Genomic DNA, 17,614 nt, shown 5'->3' with positions numbered 1-17,614 from the left:
GCCATGGCTTATCCCCAGCATCTGTTTCCTCCACTCCTGCTCTCGCAATGAATAGCATTTCTAGCAGAAATCAAGTGACCAGGCCAACTTCCTCCACCACAGATTCATTCTCTTTCAGTTCTGCTGTCTTCGTGAACAACTCTACTTTTCCAACTTAATTGAATCTCATGCCTGCAATACCAATTGCTTTTCAGCACCTTTAACTCACTCCTCAAACCTTCACCTCCTCCCGCCACTCCTCTCTGCACACTGTCTCGCTGATTTCTTTCAAGAGAAAATTGACAAAATATGACATGGCATTTCCCCTCCCTTGGCTCACCTTCCCTTCCCCCTTTTCTTCCCCCTCCTCTCCTCCCCACCCCAAACTTTCTTTTTCTCCTCCTCCCCTAGCCACAGAGACAGAAGATTCTCATCTGCTCTCTTCCACTGTCCCCTTGCTCCAGTGATCTCATCCCATCTCCTGATCTCCCTGCAGGGGCCCACTCTTATTCCCTCCTTTACTCTTCTCCTTAATCTCCCAGTCTCCTCTGGTTGTTTTCCCTCACAATACAAACATGCTTTAGTTTCTCCCATCTTAAAAATACAAACCCTTGACTCCACTTTCCTCTCCACGTACCGCTTCTTTTCCCATCTCCATTTAATTTCTAAGATCATTGAACGTGCTGTTTACAGCAACTAAGAGTCCTGCGGCACCTTAAAGACTAACAGATGTATTGGAGCATAAGCTTTTGTGGGTGAATACCCACTTCACTCTCTGGAGTTTCTCTCCAATTCCATCCTGGACTCTCCAATCTGGCTTCTACCCTTGCACTCAACTGAAACAACTGTCACCAAATTCTCTAAAGACCTCTTCTTAGCCAAATCTCAGAACCAATACTCCATCCTCATCCTGCTTGACCTGTCAGCCACTTTTGACGCAGTCAACTGTTCTCTTCTTGAAATCTTGTCCTCCTTTAGCTTTCATGACTGTCCTGTCCTGGCTCTCCTCTTACCTCTCTAATTGCTCCTTCTCCATATCCTTCGGGAGATTTTCCTCATCCCCCTCCCCACTTTCTGTGTGGGTATTTGGAGGTAAATCTGCGACAGGCTGTTCCCTGCTCCGTCAGGAGAATCCAGAATCCGATGAGGCTGAGGAACTGCAGTTCCAGACACTGCTCTGACAGCTAGAGCCCTCAGTTCTCACTCCTCACCAAATCTTTTCCTGGAGTAGGGGTCAGCCTGTGTCAGATTCCTTCTGGTTTGCTAGTGATCACCTTTAAAGTTACCCACCCACATTTTCTGATAAGCATAATCCTGCCCATGGATCATCTGGCTACAGATGGGAAGTGGGGGCAACTATGAGAATCAGAGAAAATTAGAGGAAAAAAAACATAGTTGTTACTTTTTCACCCTCAGTGGACAATATAAGCTACAATAACGGGTAATGTCTCCAATACTCAGCTTCACACTTGATATCCCAGTGTTGATCATTTTTAATAATTGAATGTTCATGCTGTGTGTGTGTGTGTGTGTGTATATATATATATATATATATATATATATATATATATATAATGTATATATGTATGTATGTATAGTGTGTGTATGTTTATTTACAAAAACAAAATCAATAATCCATTGTCTTTTTTTTTTGGATGTTTTATTATCTTCCCTCTCTGCCCCTAGTAGGTCCTTTAGAAAACTCAGGTCAGTCAAAACATAGCTATCCTGTTTTACCATTTACATTTCACTCAGCATGAACAATGAAACAAGTGTAATCACTGTCACTTTCTGGCTCTCATGAATGAACACAGTACTATTATGACTGGATTAACAATGAGCCTTGTATGGTAGGTAGGGCACAGGACTCAGAGTCAGAGCTGTGAGTTCTGTTCCCAGCTCTGCAACTGACACAACGAATTGCCTTAAGTCAGTCATTTTATTTACTGGTGCCTTAGTTCCTTCATCTGTAAAATAAGGCCTTCCTTGACGAGATGTTGTTTGCTTTAATTTGACTGTAAAGTACTTTGAGAGAGTCTGATGAAACATGCCATTAATAATGACTAGCACTATTAATAATGCAAGAGAATATTAAAATAATCCAGAAAACTGTGTTCATTGCCACATTCATTGGGGTGAAAGTTATTTCTATTCATATGACCTCTTTTTAATAGAGAGCTTAAATCAAGAGCCTACCTTTAGCTGATGTTTCTTGTCAAGAGTAATATTAAGTGGAAATGCCTAGAAGTTCTCAGAGTTCAGGCAATCACCTGGGGCCACGTTCATTCCTGATGTAATTCTTAGCATTGATGGAGTTATACCAGGGCTGAATTTGGCTCATTGTCTTTAAATCAGACTGGTTTGCCTTGGCATTGCAATAGGTTCAGTTATAGAAAATGCTCATCTTGTGAAGTCCTTCTGAGTGTGTACACATGCGTGTGTGCTCGGAGAGTTGATAGCTGTGATTTAGCTATATATAAAATGTATTCAAGAAAATGTAAAAGAAAGAATTATGGTTGCATAGCTGGCCGTAGTCTCAAGTCCTTGATGTTTTATTGCACTGCAGATTTTGTTCTGTGTTCCTTTTCAGTGGGTCTCACCATTCAGGAAGCCCTTCAGCACATTGTTCTAAAAACAGTGGGTCTCTAGATACCTCCAAAGTCTACATAGTGTCACAGAATAGTGGTCAGCAGATCTCTGGGTCTGTATCAAAATCACACCACAGACAAGGAGCAGTGAGCAAATACGTCATTGGTTGGAAAAAGTCAGAAGGCAGTCCTACACCTGAAGAATCTGAAGTTTCTCAATGCCAAGAGTAAGATTTTTGTTTATTCTTATTTTAGAAAGTTTGTGTGTGTGTGTGTGTTGTTTATATTGTGTGGGAAAAGTTTTTAACTTTCTCATTATTTGAAAAGTATAAAATGCCTCTCCTTGTCTTCAATTTTATTTGAAATATTTGGGGTTTTTTCTTCCTTTATGTACCAGAGATCTCGACACAGGTGAAAGAAAATCATTGGTTGGAGGGTCCTCTTGCCTCCTCCTTCCTTTTTCTCTCTTTGTTTCTTTCCTGTTGAACTGCCTCCCTTTTACCCAGTGAAGCAAAATGAGAGAAAGCACTGGCATTGTTAATCTGGCAAAAAATTACAGTTGTGTTGTAAAGACATGAAATTCCATCTTGAAGAGGATTAGTTAGGCATAACCCCATTCAAGTCTGGAGAATCTCAGTATCTTCTCAAATGATTCTCCAAAAAAGCTTAACTTTCATTGAAGGGGTTCTAAATAAGGTTGCTCCTGGATATAACCTCTGGGTTTGGACCCAAGGGCCCCAGCGCTATAAACCTTAATTCAAGATTTTGCTATGCTGGTTTTGGTTTGAGATGAAAATAAGAAGAGTATTGTGGAGATTAAAAAAAACCTTTGAGTCTTGTCAATTGAAATTAGTGTTGCTTTTGAGTCATTTTGTGGAGGGACACCCCCACTTCTGTTAGAATATTCCCCAATTCCTGGAATTATGTAATTACATCAGAATTACAATTTTCACTTTTAAAAATATTTCTAGCCTTTATAGCTGCAAAAGAAAGCTAGAAAACATTAACTGACTATAACTGATGCAACAGTGTCTGCCATAGTCTGCAGAGACCATGACAGAATAGCTATGAGAGTGCAAACAGCCCCATTATCTCAAGGGGGTACTAAACTGTACCTGAAAATAGTAGGCGGCCCTGTCAGCACTATCCCATCAGAGGACTGTGTGTATGGTAGGCAGAAAATGCAGTGTGTCCTACCCATTCATTCATCCAATTTAAATACTTCCAGGCTGCTGAGCTAAGTACTGGGACCATGCTGGAACTACTGCTACTATTCTTGGGGGGTAGATAGAGACTCCATGTCACTACCCATCCCTGATGTCCCAGTGTCACTCCAAGTTGGGGAGGAGGGCAGGGTCATGGCATAGGAATGAAGCCACAGAGTGCACTATGTAGTGGAGTGCCTCAGCTGCTTTAATCCTGCCCTGGATGATCCTGGGGCACTCGATGAAAAGGCCTCACATAGCCCAGGTCTACGCTAGTGGGGGGGGGGGGTCAACTTAAGATATGCAACTTCAGCTACGCGAATATCGTAGCTGAAGTCGGCGTATCTTAGGTCGATTTACCTGGCCGTGAGGATGGCGGCAAGTCGACTGCTGCCGCTCCCCTGTCAACTCTGCTTCCGCCTCTTGTGAGCTGGAGTTCCGGAGTCGATGGGGAGCGCAATCGGGGATCGATTTTATCATGTCTAATCGACCCCCGATAGATCGATCGCTACCTGCCAATCCGGCGGGTAGCGAATACCTCCCCTCAGTCTTGGGAGTGGAGGTTTCTCACAATTTGGGCATTTTCTCTCTTCCCTGACTCTTGCGATTAGAAAAACTACTCAGTTCTGCTTAGATGTAAGAAGGGGGAAAAAAGGCAGAGAAGTACTGAAGATCCAGGCCCTGCCTCAGAAATAGCCCCCCAGATCTCCAAAAAACACTCTTCAAGGGCAGAGATGTGGAGCTGCAACCATGTGGAACTTCGTGGAAGCAGAGGCCTTTCTGACTTGACCATTGTACCCTGCAGCAATTGTTTCTAGAGCTAGGAAACTTCAAAAGGATTGAGGCGTCTCAGCTGCTTTCCAATCCTGGCCACATACTGTCTCCTTACTGGAACTGTTTCCAAGATGAAGGGGCTGGTGAAATTAACTTAGAGCCAGATGATATTTCATTTTGTGGCACTTTTGGAGGTTTCAGTATTTGTATTCATTGTGGATTGGAATGAAAACGAACCCTTTACAGCACTTGCATGGAAATAGAATTATCAAAATGTCTGTTTTCAAACCAACACTTAAGACAGGGTGGGCCTTGGTACAGGTGTGTATATATGTGTATGTGGTCAGGACCCTGGCCTGGGATGTGGGAGACAAAGTTTCAAGCCCCCACTCTGCCTGATTCAGAGTGATCTAGGATGGTGGGCTCTGAATCAGGCAGAGAAGGGACTTGAACCGAGGTCTCCCACAATTCAGATCAGGGCCATAACCGCCTGGTGAGTGCACATCTCTCTCAAAAACTTGATTTAAAATCTATACATCTCTGAAATGTTTTGGCTTCAACGAAACAGCATATTTCAGTAAAATTTCATTTTGCTGAAAATGTTCCAGCCACCTCTAATAAACAGCAATGTATCTTGCCTGGCACTAGGAAAGCTCAGGATGATCTTCTTCCTCTTGTGCAGAAGTGAAAGCCTTGGTTCAGAATGTGGTGCAGTTACTCAAAGTTGGTTACAGGTGGTGCTTTGCATCCTCCCTATTGTACCAGCATAATAGGAGCAACAAGTACTGTTTGGATCTGCCATGTAACAATAATAATAATAAAGGCGTGTTGTATATTCTTTTTATCTTCAAAATCATGTACCATGATGATCCTCTTACTTCCTTATTGAGTATCGCTGTGTATCTTGGCAGACTGGCAATAAAACACATGGAGTAGTTTATTTTTAAATGTGATGTGTGGACTATCCTTTATTCTGTGGGAGGGGAAAATGAATATTACATCTAGAATGTTGTAAATGTTTCATATATATTACATAATATTTATAGCAAAATCTATAGTAAAAATGTAGGGCAAAATTTTACATATTCAAAAGTAAGAGCTTAACTTTAGGCTCTTTAAAACCATATTTCAACACTTGCCTCATTTTCAAAAGTAATGAGCACCAACTACTCCCAGTTGTGGCCTTTACTGCACATTTGTTTTGCCTTAATATTATGAATAAGCACACTTTCACTAGATTGTTCAGTCATAAGAATGCTGCCTCTTTAAAAGTGTGGCAGTCTCTTTTGTCTCATGGGCCTCTGCATAATAAGATCCTGCAACCTTTTTTACAGTTTTGAAATGAAAACTTTTATTGAAAACTGCATAATTAAGCATTCCCTTTGAACTAAAAACCCAGGAACTTTGAAAAATGTCTGTGAGGAGTGCTCCAGCTGAAGAGTGTGAATCAAAGATGGCCACCCTGCACATATCAAAAAATGTTCTCATAAATTTTCTATGCTTTAGAGCAATGCTTAACTTTTTCTCTCTCTAGGAAAGCTTTCCATGCATCATGAGGGGTGGGAGTGGAGAGGGAAGGAACACTATTTCAAAGATAATTAGTTTGAAATAAAATAGCATCTCAAATTAGCAGTGGTGATGAAAATCAGGTCATTTGCTGAAGGTTGTGCCACCGTAAGACATAATTCACTGAGAATTACAATTTAACATAGCAAAGCCTATTTCCTCTCTGCTGAGAATACAATTGCTGATTATGCTGCACTTGGCAGTAAGTAATTGGTCTCAAATGTATGCACTGTGTGTTTGGGAATCTCCAGCTCCTCAGATTCCATTTCCAGAGTAAACCTTTTAAGATCATCTCTCTCCTTTCTTGCTGGAAGGGAGCTGAAAGACAGTAATTCAGTTTGACAGTCTTTTGTTGAATGTAAATATATTTTTGTATGCTGATAATTAAAGAAGACGCCTGTTTTATTTATCCAAACAGCTTTGTGAAATGGCTGATAATAATAAAACGCGCTTGGCACATGGCAGAATTGATTACAAGTGAACTTTTGGTGCTACCAGTGATGAACCATGATGATTTTGTCAGATTGTGATGCTGCGTACAGTTTCACACCACAAGATATTGATTTTCTTATTTGCTCAGGAAGCACAAATTTAATAATTTATCACAGATCAAAATATTTTAAGTATAAACAAGACAGTAGAGAAGTGTAGTGTGCACAAAAGAAAAGTGCAGGCTTTGAGAAACATGCTGCTTGTTTCTTCCCGTTTCTTGGGAATTCAGTACTTTTTGAATAATTTAAAAATTCTATCGTGAAACTGAAACTAATTCATAAATTTAAAATGATTGGGGGAGATGGTAACAATGCACTATGCAGAGAGAGAGCGATTCATACAGCAGCTTTTAGTTTTCATAAATGAAAATAAATGCAGTATTGTAAATCCATGACCAGTACTTCTTACCATAGTAATATACCAATTGTTTCAGCAGACTGTATGGTGAGGATGATATGTCTGCATCAAGTCAGCTTCAGACTTCTGTGAGGAGTGCAGTTACTGAAAGCCAGCAAGTCTTGTCCAAAGAAGATTTTCTGAAGCTGATGCTGCCAGATAGTTTCACTATGGAGGAGGGTAGAAGAAAGGTGAGCTACTCTTTTTTGGCTCTACACGTATAAGAGGCAATTACCCGGAAATCATCTACTTTTAGTTCTGCAATTGATTTAGACTAGACAAGATCATTCTATATAAACCAAACATAGTAGGCAGAAACTATGAATTCTGACAGTAATTCACATAATATGCATACCCTGCTCTATAAAATGATACCTAGTGTTTGGCAATTGTGGATTAAATTCAGTGTTTGTTAAACATGCTTCTGCTCAAATTTAAAAGCTGAGCTTTTTCATACAAACACCTAGTTAATTTTGAGTACAAGTCCAAAGACTGAGGTCAGTATTTTAAAACCTAGGTGCCTAAAGTTAGGCAATTGAGTAAAGTGGCATGGCTTTCATGATTCCGAGCAACAGCAACTCCGATTTGAAGTTTGTATGAATCAGTGACTTAGATATTAATTATAAGTACAATATATATTCGATCATAAGCCAGTTCATTTATAAGCCGACCCCCTCCACCCCCCAGATGGATAAGTAAAAATGGAATTTTTTTATGACTCATTCATAAGCCAACCCTATAATTCAGGGGTCAGCAAACTTTGGCTCCCAGGCCAACAGGATAAGCTGCTAGTGGGCCGAAAAGGTCTGCAGGCACAGAGGTAAACCTAAGTAAACAAAGTGTCCTGGCGTGCCAGCGGCTTACCCTGACAGGCCAGGACAGCAACTGGTGGGGAAATGTTTTTTGGGGGGGAGAAGCTGGGGGGGTCAGGGGAGTAACCCCTGTGACAACCCCCCACATGACCCCACCTCTAGCCCGGGACCTCCACACACTCCCCATCCCTTCCCACCTTATCTGGGGAGGGCCAGGGGAGGATGTCTCTGGCCTGGCTGGAGCTGCTCCGGCAGGCTGGGGAGCGCAGCCGCAGCCTGCTCTGGCAGGCCGGGCCAGGTGGCATGGCTGCAGCCTGCCAGCCCTGGAGCTGCAGCTGCTTCGGAGGCTGGGGGGGAGATCAGTGTGGCCAGAAGCGGAGAGATTCTGGCTCCGCCTTTTCCCTTCTGGCTGTGCTGCCTCTCCTTGATCCCTCTGTTGGGGGGAGGGTCTGTGTCCCACCTCTCCCTCTCTATACCCGTTCCTAAGGTGACCCCCTTCTCTGGTGCTTCCCTTTTTTACTAAAAAAATTTGGCTTATGAGCAAGTATATACGGTTACTTGGAAAGGTCTCGTAGTCTGCTCACAGAAAGCTGTCATCTGATTGTCATACAAAGACCATGTTGTTCATGTTAAAAAGTTCATTAAAGTACTGATATTGAACTTATAGTATGCTTTCTGAACTGCAAATACCAGTGACAATGCATTTTTTGCATAATAGAAAATGGCACCACAAGCAATTTAATTACTTTAAGTAATGCTCTTAAATAGATATTAACTCAATGGTACTTTAATCCGCTATGTCCATAATACATACTAAAGAATATGTTCATCATGTATAAATAGGTAATATGTGGGACCCTCATATGTGCTAAATATAATTTAAAATGAGTCAGATTGTTTATTTTTAACGTATGTATTAAGTTAAATACATATATAGATATAAAATCTCTGAAAGTTTAGGAATAATAGCTGATGATTTTTGTTATGTTTTTCCTACAATGACGCATTATTAATATAATAACTAATTGGACTGCAGTTCTGACTCTAAGAGGCTGTCTACACTGCTTTCTTTATAAATAACTGAGGTTGCACACTTCCTATTCTGGATACCCATCAAGTAAAGTATAGATGCAGTGGCTTTTTTAAAACGGTGAATGTAGCACCAGAGTTAAAAATATCTACGTTGTTGTTTGTTTGTTTTTTTGACAGGTCTTCCTAACTGATGAATACTTATCAAAGAAACAGAGGGAAACATTCAATCATGCAAAGGGGAATATACTCTGTAAAAAATAGTTCAGTACACATTAAGGCCCAAATTCAGTAAAGCATCCCTCTTCAGGAAAGCACTGAAGTCAATGGGGTTTAAGCAAATGTTTCAGTGCAGTCCTAAAGCAGGATGGACTTAATCATATGCTTACATTTTTTCCAGAATCAGGGTCTAGATATTGAAAGAATATAGTAATTCTTAGACCCTGACTCAGGAAAGAATTTCAGGATATGTTTAAGTCCTGCTTTAGGACAGCACTGAAACATTTGCATAAACCCCATTGACTTCAGTTGGACTTAAGCACATGCGTACGGTTGAGTACATGCTTCAGTGCTGTCCTGAAGAGGAATACTTTCCTGAAATGGGCCCCTAGTGTATATCACTATTTTGTACATAGTATATGATCCTTTTGCATGATTGAATGTTTCTCTCTGTTTCTCTGAGAAGTATTCATCAGTTAGGAAGACTTGTCAGAAATACAACAATGTAGATATTTTTAACTCTGGCGTGACATTCACTGTTTTAAAAAAGCCACTGCTTCTATACATACTTGATGTGTATCCAGCATAGGAAGTGTGCTGCCTAAACTATTTATAAAGAAAGCAGGTCAGGATGTTGGACTCTTATAAGTAAGGAATACCAGTTTAAGATCATTTGTACAAATAAATTACCTCTGTAGACATGCAGAGTAACTATTTTTGCACTGCTATGGAATTAAAGGGTTCTGTAGTAAAATAGCCAAGTTTGATCCAGTTAGGGCAATCAGATATAATTTTACTTTAGACATTTAGATGGTATTTTAAGTAATTTTATAAAAGATAAAACAGCTTTCACTGAACTCTATCTTGTTTTAAGCATATTTCATGTTATCTAGACAGCTATAATTCTTTAAATCAGCTTTATTGTCATATAAATTAGATTGCACCTCACATATAGTTGATCACTTCAGAATGGCTTGATATTAAAACCTAGTCATTTCAAATTAAAATCAAGCAGTCTTATGTATGGTCTTGAATAAATGTTGCCAGAGATGGTAACCTTATATATATTTCTGGAAGCCATTACTGTCAGAGGGTTATGGAGATTTCATTTAACATTTCAGAATTAATAAAACAATGCAGTATCTAATTAATTCATGGTGATGTGTTCCAAAATGTCAAGAGAAAATATAAAAATCCAATCCAGTAACTCCACTGAGGCTGCAGGAGAGTTGACATGTTGGAACTAATATTTGATCTTCTGTTGCAAGTTCAAGAATTCCAAAATGATATTTTATGCCTGCCTACAGAAATACTACAAGAGTTTTCACAATATCATAGAAATTATTTTAAGTAGTAAAATATGTTCAGTATTTTCATTTCTTTACCAATTCATCTTTCTAAAACTATTTTAATATTTAGTTTTCATTTTATGGGAACCTATCTCCAAGGAGGACGCTTTATCGCACCCTTTCTGATGAGAGCATATGTAGTAATCGGAGAGGATCTTCATATGCTAGCTCACGGAGTTCAATGCTCGATCAAGCCTTGCCAAACGATATTTTGTTCAGCACTACCCCACCATATCACAGCACTCTGCCTCCCAGAATGAGTCTGGCTCTTGGAATGGGAAATTTAAGAAGTAAGTGATTGATCATGTTATGAGCAGGTTTCGGATTTTCTGTTAGTGAACTCAAATGACTTGCCAAATGTTAAAATAATTTTTCTTTTAATGGCAAGTTACATAATTATTTCAGCATTTTATGTTCTAGAGACCCTAGCAAGTATCGAGTCTGGTCAGTAGTGCCTGTTTATATTTGATTTAGTGATCAGAATTCAGACTTTTTTCCAGATTTGGAGAGACATTTTCCAAAAAGTAGATTTTCACAAAGCAAGTGCTAGGCAAAGAATGCTTGCCTCAAGACAGCTCTTTTCATTTGTCTGTTTTAGTCCAATGAATGATCTAGCTAAATAAAGCTAACTAGCTTTGTCTCACAAGCGTGTATTTAAGTTGGTTTCTCTATTTTGTTGCCATTTGTTTTTCTAGTGCATTCAAACTGTTAACAAATATATATTAGTGTTATCAATTTCATTGTCTACTATGTTTGATATGAAGTTAGCCCATTTATCTTAGTGACAATATCTTAAAACTTAATGCACACTTGTGATCCTGGTTCCCCTTTTCAAGATAGAATCTACTGAGATTTCTTCACAATATTAAACCCCTGCACTTAGCAATTCATTTATCACTTTTTAGTAGCAAGAAACAGTGGTCTTGGGATAAGTTAAATTGATTTAAATAGGTGTTTCTTCATTTGTATGTTAGATGAGATCTTATTGTATGGATATATTCCATCAATATAGATGGCAAAGATTACTCTAGAATAATTGTAAGGTAAATATTTGGATGGCAAATACTAATACCTGTACTAAGCCCAAATTTTTCAGACTTGGGTGCTGAAATTTAGGTGTCCACTCAATGTGCAGTGGCAGTCAAAAAAGATAACAGAATTTAGGGAATCATTAGGAAAGGGATAGATAATAAGACAGGCAATATCATGTTGCCTCTATATAAATCCAAGATATGCCCACATCTTCAATACTGCCTGCAGATAGGGTCACGGCATTTCAAAAAAGATATATTGGAATTGAAAAAGGTACAGAAAAAGGAAAACAAAAATGATTAGGGGTATGGAAAAGCTTCCATATGAGGAAAGATTAATGACTGGGACTTTTCAGCTTGGAAAAGAGATGAATAAGGGGGGATATGATAGAGATCTATAAAATCATGACTGGTGTGAAGAAAGTAAATAAGGAAGTGTTATTTAATCCTTCTCACAACACAAGAACTCAGGGTCATCAAATGGAATTAATAGGCAGCAGGTTTAAAACAAACAAAAGGAAGTATTTCTTCACACAACGCACAGTCAACCTGTGGAACTCTTTGCCAGAGGATGTTGTGAAGGCCAAGACTATAATAGGGTTCAAAAAAGAACTAGTTAAGTTCATGGAAGATAAGTCCATCAATGGCTATTAGCCAGGATAGGCACTGATGCAAAATCATGCTCTGAATTGTCCCTAGCCTCTGTTTGCCAGAAGCTGGGAATGGGTGACAAGGGATGGATCACTTGATTACCTATTCTGTTCATTCGCTCTGGGACACCTGGCATTGGCCACTGTCAGAAGACATGATACTGAGGTAGATGGACCATTGGTCTGACCCAGTGTGTTCTTATAGGAGCAGCTCTTCTGAAGAACTAGCCACTTTTATTTAGGTACCTTAATATTGGAACTAGGCCAATTTTTTCAAAAATAGGAGCCAAACTGGGTTCTTAACTCCATATTTAGGCACCTATGGTTAGGAGTTAGTGACTTAAACACTTAAATTACTTAGGAACACAAGTCCCATCGAAGTCTTGCAGGGATGGACAGAAGTAAGATCAAAGAAATAATAATAATTAATAATATTATAAAAAACTGTCCAGACCATGTCCTTCATGGACAGGTCTAACTACTGAATTATGTGCTTCAGAGCAGATTGACAGACTTAACTTTGAGATTTTCTGGCAATGTCACTGTAAACCATCAAGTCATAGACAGAGCATCAGAAAGCTCCCTAGTCTCCTCTCATGTTTCATTTAAGTCTAATGTGAAATCAGCCCAGAGGGCCTGAAGTTTTTGGCTTCAAGTGACCCAGAATCAAGAGTAACAGCTGGGTATCGAGACTCTGTATTGATACATCCCACAGTTGCAAAGACCCAACATTTGAGGCCCAAAGCTGTTCCTTGACACCCTGGAGGCAGCCTCAGCAAGACCCAGTGCATGTGTGTCAACAGAACATGTTGAAACTCAGACGTCATCTTTGCCCCTCTAGTTGTTTTCAAAACAGACACTTTTTGAAGCCAGGCATTCCCTTTCTGCAAGTGCCAAGGCAAGTCTGCAGCAAGAGCCTAGAGAACTCCCAGCTTTCAGCCAGCTCTGCCCTCTGCCCCTGAGACTGCAACTGTCCGAGGCCTCCAGCTACCTCAGTTTCAGTTGTATTTGTGCTGATAAACCGCCTAAAACACCATAAACTATTGATTAGCCTGCCGCCTTCATTTAAGCAAATTATGTTACTTGTCAGACTTTTGGACAAATGGGAAAAGCCAAGACTAGACAGAAAATTTGGATTTTGTGGTGGCTTATTTTAATCCCTTTTGGGAATACAACCAAAAGCTAGTGATGAAGGTAACTTTCGACATGACACAACTTTTGTGGGGACTCTGTTCTGGAGCAGGTGAAGGAGCTCATCTGCTTATACATTCATTCATAGCTGCAGCAATTTTCTCAACCACATGTATTCACAAGCTTGTTCTCAGCTACTCCCCACATGCTCCATTCAGAAGTTCCTGAGCCACTCTGTTCCCGTTCCATCTTCCTTTTCTCCTAGACTTGTTACTTTCCTGCAGGGAAGGAACCAGCGGTTCCATTTGCTCTGCTCTGCTTTCTGGATCCAGTAATCTCATCCACCCATTCCAAATTCCTATTCACATCTTGCAAATGGATTTTTGAAGCCTTTTATGTGGTGGTTGGAGACAGTGGGAGGGGAAGGAAAGTACTGAAATCCTCACTCATTCTCCCTGCAGGCCTGTACTGGTTCTGTCTCCCACATTTTAGGCATGGTAAGGAATTGCAGCTCTGATCTGGGCTCCCCTCACACTCTCACTGCCCTGAGACTACAGCAAAGAGAGCGAAGGGAGCCCAGTTTCAAGCTCCCACTCTGCAGCTGTTTTGGCTGCCCCTGTTAAATGGCACTTGCTGAGCACTTTGCAAGGCTAGGAAGACTAGTGCATGTCCTCTCAGGGGCACATCTTAGGGCTTGTCTATACTGACACTTTACAGCGCTGCAACTTTCTCGCTCGGGGGTGTGGAAAGAACATCCCCCTGAGCACTGCAAGTTTCAGTGCTGTAAAGTGCCAATGTAGACAGTGCACCAGCACTGGGAGTGGTAGCTACTCCCCTCATTAAAGTGTTTTTTTTAACCAGTGGTGCCACGACTACACAGCCACATTAAAGCACTGCCATGGCAGCACTTGAACGTTGCTAGTGAAGACATGCACTTAGAGAGATATCTCTGTTCCTCACCCTGATTTAAAATGCTTGGAGGTTTTGGAATGAAGGTTCCTTATGTTTACAGTCCATCTTGAGGCCCTACATAGCTTTCATGGACAAAGATCTTTGTAAATGTAGAGTTAAAAAACCAGATCCTGATTGAATTGCCAGGTGAACTTATTATTAGCAGATAAGCAGGATGGAATAAGTACATGTTTCCTGTGTCAAGAAGCATTGCAAGTGTAGAATTTGGATGCTGTCATAAGACATTGTCAGTTGGCACTCAGACAGGAAAGGAAAACCCATACATGGAAAGAAGCTAAGCTGATCAGTAATGAAGAACAAGAACGTTCCCTGGATAAAGAGGTGGTAGATTTATTAAGTGGGGAAACACTGGAGATAGGTATTTCCAGAACACCTCTGTACAAAATACCAGTGTTCTTCACGAGGCACCAGAAAGAAAATGCACTGCCAACAGACACTTTGTTTTTTATTCACTGCTGAGGTAAGTTTACATATGTATCCATTATCTCTGATAGCAAAGGTTCTGACTAAGCTTAGGCGAGGATGTTCAATTATCCTTATTTTCAATTATCCTTATCCTTAAGTATCAGCAGGATAGCCGTGTTAGTCTGGATCTGTAAAAAGCAAGAGAGTCCTGTGGCACCTTATAGATTAACAGATGTATTGGAGCATAAGCTTTCGTGGGTGAATACCCACTTCGTCAGTATTCAGGGCCGCCCAGAGGGGGGAGGGAGGGCAAATGGGGCAATTTGCCCCGGGCCCCGCGAGCCATTCTGGGTTTTCAGCTGCACTCGGCGGCGGGCCCTTCAGTGCAGCAGAAGACTCAGAGCGAGTGAAGGACCCACTGCTGAAGTGCTGCCGAAGCCTCGGAGCACCGCCTGCTGAGTACAAGCGCCGCCACAAGTGGCAGGGTGGGGGGAAGCTGCGATCGGCAGCAGCTCTGATGCCGCCGCTTCATTCTTCAGTGGCGGTCCTTCCCTCCGAGAGGGACCCGCCACTGAATTGCCACCGAAGACCCAGCCCTGCCCCAGGCCCCATGAATCCTCTGGGCAGCCCTGTCAGTATTCACCCACGAAAGCTTATGCTCCAATACATCTGTTAGTCTATAAGGTGCCACAGGACTCTTAATCCTTAAGTAGGTAATCAACTGATCCTTCAGAACCATTAGGATAATATGGCACATGATACATTTAAAATTAGAAAAACCCTTGTGTCATGGGTTGTTAATATGATTTTAACTGAGCTGATGAAAGCTACTATCAAACCACTTGCTAACCTCTGAAATCAAGGGTTTTTTAATATGGTAAATCACTTTTCGGGTTGCAGTGACTTCCACTCAGTGATTGAGATTGAGTTTCACTGACTGTTCACTTTAAACTAAATCCTTCAGAAGTAAGGTAGTGTTATGGACAAATACCAGATAATGGCCTAAGATAGTAATTGAGTTCTGCTTCAATCATTCAGTCCTCTTGCTTGCATTCTTCCACACTCACTTATCTATCCTGGTGAAACTCTTCTCTATGATTCTATGATAAACTTGATGCCAAAAGATCCTTTGGCTTTTATTTGGAGAGAACTAAAGCCTTTAAAAAATACACGCACCTTTGTTTCAGCTGACACTAACTCAATAGATTGCGTGGTCTCCAAGGAGACCACATTTCTCAATAGCTGTTTCATTGTTATACCATGGCAGGCCTGCAGCTTGTAGGTCATGTCAAGGTCTCTTTGGTGTGGAGTGAATCTGTTATGGCAGCAAACTTCTAATCTGTTTTTATCTTGGAGATTTACAAGGCAGTATCTTATGTTAACTGAGTATACTCAGATTATTCTCTATTGCTCAGATTCAGCTTCCAGTCAGGAGTTAAGATTTAGTCTATTGTGGAACCTTTTTCTAGGATCCTTTTTCTAGAATATCTTATTTTCCTTCTTTGCAGATATAAAAAGATATCTACATAGCTTTAGAGTAGGGCCGTCAATTAATCGCAGTTAACTCACATGATTAACTCAACAAAATTAATCGTGGTTAATTGCAGTTTTAATCGCATTGTTAAACAATAGACTACCAATTGAAATGTATTAAATATTTTGGATGTTTTTCTACATTTTTAAATATATTGATTTCAATTACAGCACAGTATACAAAGTGTACAGTGCTCACTTTATATTATTTTTATTACAAATATTTGCACTGGAAAAATGCAAACAAAATAAATAGTATTTTTCAATTCACCTAATACACATACTATAGTGCCATCTCTTTATTGTGTAAGTGCAACTTACAAATGTAGATTTTTTTTGCTACAGAACTGCACTCAAAAACAAAACAATGTAAAACTTTAGAGCCTAGAAGTCCACCCAGTCCTACTTCTTGTTCAGCCAATTGCTAAGACAAACAAGTTTCATTACATTTACGGGGATAATGCTGGAAATGAGAACAAGCATTCGCATGGCACTTGTGTAGCTGGCATTGCAAGGTATTTACATGCTAAACGTTCATATGCCACTTCATGCTTTGGCCACCATTCCAAGAGGACATGCTTCCATGCTGATTATGCTTGTTAAAAAATAATGTATTTATTAAATTTGTGACTGAACTCCTTGGAGGAGAACTGCATGTCTCCTACTCTGTTTTGCCTGCATTCTGCCATGTATTTCATGTTACAGCAGTCTCAGATGATGACCCAGCACATATTGTTCATTTTAAGAACACTTTAACTGTAGATTTGACAAAACACAAAGAAGGTACCAATGTGAGATTTCTAAAGATAGCTACAGCACTGGACCCAAGATTTTAGAATCTGAAGTGCCTTCCAAAATCTGAGAAGAACGAGGTGTGGAGCATGCTTTCAGAAATCTTAAAAGAGCAACACTCTGATGTGGAAACTATGGAACCCAAACCACCAAAAAAGAAAATCAACCTTCTGCTGGTGGCATCTGACTCAGATAATGAAAATGAACATGCATCAGTCCGTATTGCTTTGGATGGTTATCAGAACCTTTTATCAGCATGGACACATGTCCTCTGGAACAGTGGTTGAAACATGAAGGGGCGTATCAATCTTTAGTGCATCTGACACATCAGTGTCTTACAACACTGGCTATAACAGTGCCATGTGAATGCCTGTTCTCACTTTCAGGTGATATTGTAAACAAGAAGCGGGCAGCATTATCTCCTGCAAATGTAAACAAACTTGTTTGTCTGAGCGATTGGCTGAACAAGAAGTAGGACTGAATGGACTTGTAGGCTCTAAAGTTTTACGTTTTTATTTTTGAATGCAGTTTTTTTTGTACATAATTCTACACTTGTAAGTTCAACTTTCATGATAAAGGGATTGCACTGCAGTACTTGTATTAGGTGAATTGAAAAATACTATTTATTTTGTTTGCCATTTTTCCAGTGCAAATATTTCTAATCAAAATTATATAAAGTGAGCACTGTATA

The 17,614-nt window shown here is 40.2% G+C and overlaps 1 protein-coding gene across 7 annotated transcripts in view; it reads left to right on the top strand.

Annotated features, from left to right (window-relative positions):
* The window catches only part of SIPA1L2 (signal induced proliferation associated 1 like 2), a 181,115-nt gene that overhangs the window by 140,105 nt on the left and 23,396 nt on the right, over window positions 1-17,614 (top strand). For 4 of the 7 annotated variants that reach the window (XM_045009787.1, XM_045009789.1, XM_045009792.1 and 1 more), the window contains exons 17-19: window positions 2,570-2,794; window positions 7,041-7,191; window positions 10,480-10,699. In XM_045009787.1, coding sequence (XP_044865722.1) covers window positions 2,570-2,794; window positions 7,041-7,191; window positions 10,480-10,699 — 596 coding nt within the window. Of the gene's footprint in view, window positions 1-2,569; window positions 2,795-7,037; window positions 7,192-10,479; window positions 10,700-17,614 lie in introns of all 7 variants that reach the window. The other 3 variants (XM_045009786.1, XM_045009788.1, XM_045009791.1) reach the window with 1 other exon arrangement.

The sequence above is a fragment of the Mauremys mutica genome, chromosome 3 (genome assembly GCF_020497125.1).
Source record: "Mauremys mutica isolate MM-2020 ecotype Southern chromosome 3, ASM2049712v1, whole genome shotgun sequence".
NCBI classification, from domain to species: domain Eukaryota; kingdom Metazoa; phylum Chordata; order Testudines; family Geoemydidae; genus Mauremys; species Mauremys mutica.
Note: the sequence above shows the minus strand (reverse complement) of the source record. Positions and strands in the feature narration are given on the sequence as shown.